Below are 5,148 nucleotides of genomic sequence, written 5' to 3'. Positions count from 1 at the left end.
CCATGAAATCCTGTAGGTGTAAAAAAAAAATTGAATAAAAAATTCATCATTAAAAATATAAGAAGTTTCAAAATATTGAATTGCTTCTAATTGTTTTAACACTTCATCCGCAGAAAGCTAGGAAATTATGTTTCAGAAGTATATTGCTACTTATAAGTAGCTTCTGTTATTTATTTACGGTTAAATATTGAACTAAACTTTTAGAAATGACAAAATTTAGTCGACAAATGCTTCTGTTATTTATTTATTGTAGAACGAACATTGTCAGAGTTGCGAAAAAAAATTTGGCCCATGGGGGGATCGAACCCGCGACCTTCGCGTTATTAGCACGACGCTCTAACCAACTGAGCTAATGGGCCGACATTCACTTTTGCTACCGTTCCACATTTGTTGCAAAATGCATATGTGCAGTTGAGATAAAAATAATTCTGGCCCATGAGGGGATCGAACCCGCGACCTTCGCGTTATTAGCACGACGCTCTAACCAACTGAGCTAATGGGCCAATGTTTACAGTAGCTACCGTTCCACATTTGTTGCAAAATGCGTGTGTAGTTTAGAAAAAAATAATTCTGGCCCATGAGGGGATCGAACCCGCGACCTTCGCGTTATTAGCACGACGCTCTAACCAACTGAGCTAATGGGCCGATGTTGACCGTCTCGGTCTTTCAATATTTCTGCAACAATTTATAATTATTATATTGTACATTATTATTATTTTTTCCATTTACTATTATTGTTTTTTTTTACTTAATCTAAATTTATATTAGTATCCTTGATTTATACTAGAATTTGGTGATTTAATTTTTTCTCGTTTACGTTTATTTATTAGTCACAACAGTTAAATCATGAGCGAAACTTTATTTTATATTTTATTCGTTACGTTCATACTCGACGTAAATACATACACTATTACCGTCTGGTTATCACTGCAAGATTTTTGATATTTATATATTTAAAATTTCTGATATGCTTGATATTAACGAAAATATGTGGAAAATTAATTTGACCACTTGAATAAAATTAGAATAAATATGCACGATATCGTAGTTGTTAACAGCAGCTATATTAGATATGTAGTAAAGAGTTTAAAACCTGTAAATTGGCTGAATCTTAAAATCGAACAATTGACAACTCTTTTTATAAATGAAAAAACTTTGACACTATTCGGGAACGTTCCACAAAATTTTCAAGTAACTGTAACTAATAATTTTAAAAAATGCCTGCAGAACAGCCACTCGACCAACTGAATGATACGCTTAAAGAAATCGTGTACAGAACGAAGAATTTGGAGAAATTCAAGAGATTGTCACGTCAAACGCACTATGATGTCAGAGAAGTTGAAGGTTATACTTGTATTAACTTTAATTATCTCTTCGTTTACTAAATATTTGTTATATTAACTTACTTTTTTCATAGTTCTGGCAATAATACATCGAAAATGTGTGCAGACGTTAGGCCCCATGACAAGATCCGTGTTCCGTGACATTTTTCAGTCTGGCTTCGATTTTACGGAAAATATACGCCATTTGTTAATTGATAGGTTGTTTGGTGTATTCGATACGAAAAATGCGTTGCAGGTAATGTAATGGGTGAGGTGAGTAGACTGCGGATTTTATGCATTTATGAAAAAATGAGTAGGTGCAATTTAAAACAGTAAGTAGAAAGTAGAAACATCGGTGTACAACGTTCAGCTTATTACAATTATTAAAGGAAGAAAGAACTTTTTATCTAGCAGCTGCCTTTCCGATTGAGACGGAAAATTTTTATTTTGTATAAAGATCCGCAGTCTAATGTTTCAGAAAATGCTAATTAGAAAACAAATATTGGGACGTATAATTATAGGTACACGTTGATCCATGGATCGAGGGACTTTCAGTGGTATTCCGTGGCAGTATGGATGAAAATATACAGATGGCTTACAAAGTAATATTCTTTTCCTATGTCTGCATTATTCTCAAGTTAAATTTTGAGACTCGAATTTCTGAATATTTAACACTATTCCTACCGACACTTCACGTATTCCTACCGCGACCGGCCAAATGACCGGTCTTTAGCACAACTTATAAATTTACACTCTTCGAACGTCTTGACGTTTTGGGAATGAATATTCAAGGGATAAAATAAAAACTAAAATATAAAAATGTAAATCAAGATGGATAAAAAATGAACAAACGATAAAATGTGAAACTTACTACGAAGTATTGTTGGTTCGTTCACTTTTTTGAAAATGACACTTATAACACGTAATACAATATATAATAAAAGTAGAATAGTAATAGAATAAAAATACGAAATAGTAAAAGACTGCCGAATATGCTCCTTGTAACTTTCACGTTTTGATGCTCTCTGTTCAGGTCACACGACTTTACTGATTTGAATTCGTGAGAAGACGTCCGGGCATCCCCTTCGGCTATGATTTTATTTATTTTACAGTCATAGTAGATTAGACGGTGTAAGATAATCCGAGGTTCTGGACCACTTCGGATACCAATCAGGCAAATAAACACCGCGAGGCCGATATATGAGCGAGAACTGTAAACACTTTGAAGTGCCGTAAAGCAGTCCCTGGAAGGCACTTTTCGGCTAAAATCATGCCACAACTGCATTACCTTTCGTTTGTAACGACTTTATAGTTTCGGAATTTAGTCTTTGAAAAAATACTGTTACAAAAAGATATAAATCGTTCTACCGGTCAAATGACCGGTCGCGGTAGGTAAGACAGACTACAAATTTTTCTCAGAAAATAAACAATAAAAAAAGAAGTGAATATTGAAAAATGTATTATACGCATATTTTAGGAAAGGTCGTGAAGTTTAAAGGCGATTCAATTACGTTGTATATAGGAAATTCTAATCGAAATTTTAAAAACGGCTATTTGACCGGTCGCGGTAGGAATAGTGTTAAATATTTGAAAATAAAAAAAATTCTTTTATATCAATCTATATTTGAAATTTCTTATCTATTAGATAGGAATGTTTAGGTAAATTTAATGCGAGTTTCGAATCACTAGGTGTACGACAATTTGAAAACAAATAAACTGAAAAGGGATCAAATATTTCCCATAATGCGTGGCTGCTTGATCAAGCTGCAGAATGATGAAAATCCGGATGAAGCTGTCAAAGTAAAATAAATAATTACTGTTGTAGATATAACTAGTTTAATAACGGTAATGTAAATGATATAAATGCAACGCTATATTCACCTAGACACCATATCTCTCACACGCCGGCGATCCTAACCTATATGCATAGCGCTGCTAACTCTCGCACTTCACACTTACTCTACACACAACAACTCAACAATAATAACCAATAATGTTTAAACCCAGATAACGATGTAGAATTCATATTATTGGTTTAACAACTAGTAGAAATTACATGGATACAACAAAAGGAAACATTTTTCATGTAATCTTTAATCAATTCTTCGTACAATGGAACTGTTTGATTAGAATGAGTAGGTGTAATTTATAACAGTAAGAACATTAGAAAAATTTTAAAATACTGTTATATTATTTTCAATCTATTAAACATATTAGGTAGGAAAATAAATTTCTATTTATTTCTATTTCGTTCCAATTTGTTGCCATTTTGGTAGAAAATTTGTATTTTTCATAAAGATCTGCTGTCTAGCTATGACACTTCGAAAGCAAAATTTTATCTTTTCAAGGATCTTATGGATCTTTTGCTGAAGAAGCTCGACGTTGACCGCGATGGCTCGATCTCAGAAGACGACTACAAAACAGCTGTGAAAGAGAGAAATCCACTCTTAATGGAGTGCATGGGTCCAGTCTTCCCATCAAGAGAAGCTCGCCATGTGTTTTTCAGGACATTTACCGATCGTGTTGGAAGTTATTAAGAATCGCCATTAACTTCTATACTGATTCCTTCATGGTTTACATGTTGAGCGTCATGGCTTGGTAAAAATTGATCAGCCATTCTTTATATCCTACAAGCATTCTAACGAATAATTTATTCATAGGAATATGACATAAATTAATAGCAATCATGAGATGGAGGAAATAAGTTGTTATTCAGGCATTTTTTAAAATTATGGTATAAGGTACTCGTTAAAAAAGCTGTTCATTAATTTTTCCCGAAATAAATCCTAAAAATCACATTTGTTTCAGATTATCTCGACTTGGCCACTTAAATTATCTCCGATTTTTATCCATTTATGACAGAAATTTAACACGGTAAAATATGAAAAAATGTATGCATATCAATGCAGTATTAAAATTATCGAAAAAAGAATTAAATATTGGGCTCCACTTTCTTACAATTGAGGCAGAAAATTTTCATTTTGCACAAAGTCTATTAATAATAACTCGGAAGATGAATTGGATAAATGTAAATATTTTGCGTCAACATTTTAAAACGTAATAACAGAAATCATGTGATAGTCACCACCGATGCAGACAGTTTTCATTTCGCATAAAGATCCTCAGACAACTAACAATCATTAAGAAAATGAAGTCAACGAATGTTAAGTATAAATATTTTCTGGCAATATAAACTTGAAAAATGACAACAGAAATCATGTTTGGTTTGACCAAACACAAATCCAGCTATGTAATACAACATCGATTGCCACCAGAAACTCCCACGTTTCGTGTGAACCAGCGAGAACACTTCCACTGCTCGATGTGTACTTTACCGAAGTGTACCTACGACGATTCCTAAAGAATAATTCAAGAGGAACGCTGATCGGAAAGCCAAGAACGCCGCCTCCGCCAACGGGAGAGGAAAATGTGCCAAATCAGACAGAAGAGATCCGACTAGGTGCTGTCCCACGCTCCACTAACTTTTCCATGTCGAGGCTGAGCTGCATCCCTTACGACTGATCGAACGTCGTCGAACTGACTCGCTTCGTCCTCCAAACAATCGCTAATGGACCGCGATAATACCATCCCCTAATCGCATCGGACGCAATCCGCAACGCAGTCATTGAAAAAGGAATCGATCAACTGCTCAATTGAGTTTCCGTGAGTGCAAATTATCTGTTCGACGAGTGCGTTTTACCGGAACATCGCTTCTTCCCTATCGAGGGCTCTTAAGGAAAGATTCGCTAGAAAAAAGTATAGTGAGTCGTGAACACTTGACTGAAGCTCTACACTTGTATCACACGATTTATACTTGTATTATTCG

At 34.5% G+C, this 5,148-nt stretch overlaps 1 protein-coding gene and 3 non-coding genes across 4 annotated transcripts; 1 reads left to right on the top strand and 3 right to left on the bottom strand.

The window, feature by feature from the left end:
* Positions 1 to 285: 285 nt before the first annotated feature.
* On the bottom strand, positions 286 to 359 carry Trnai-aau (transfer RNA isoleucine (anticodon AAU)). The gene has a single exon. It is a non-coding gene; the product is annotated as a tRNA-Ile (tRNA).
* A 70-nt stretch (positions 360 to 429) lies between these two features.
* On the bottom strand, positions 430 to 503 carry Trnai-aau (transfer RNA isoleucine (anticodon AAU)). Its single transcript has one exon. It is a non-coding gene; the product is annotated as a tRNA-Ile (tRNA).
* Positions 504 to 571: 68 nt separating this feature from the next.
* On the bottom strand, positions 572 to 645 carry Trnai-aau (transfer RNA isoleucine (anticodon AAU)). Its single transcript has one exon. It is a non-coding gene; the product is annotated as a tRNA-Ile (tRNA).
* Positions 646 to 1,217: 572 nt separating this feature from the next.
* Positions 1,218 to 3,859, top strand: LOC143353727 (calaxin). The gene is made up of 5 exons (XM_076787298.1): positions 1,218 to 1,344; positions 1,418 to 1,578; positions 1,844 to 1,924; positions 3,012 to 3,122; positions 3,671 to 3,859. Exons 1-5 carry the CDS (start codon positions 1,218 to 1,220, stop codon positions 3,857 to 3,859), a joined length of 669 nt encoding a protein of 222 aa, XP_076643413.1.
* The last annotated feature ends 1,289 nt before the right edge of the window (positions 3,860 to 5,148 follow it).

This window comes from Halictus rubicundus, chromosome 1 (assembly GCF_050948215.1).
Source record: "Halictus rubicundus isolate RS-2024b chromosome 1, iyHalRubi1_principal, whole genome shotgun sequence".
Taxonomy (NCBI): Eukaryota; Metazoa; Arthropoda; class Insecta; order Hymenoptera; family Halictidae; genus Halictus; species Halictus rubicundus.
The sequence above is the reverse complement of the archived record's forward strand: the minus strand, read 5'-3'. Positions and strand labels throughout refer to the sequence as shown.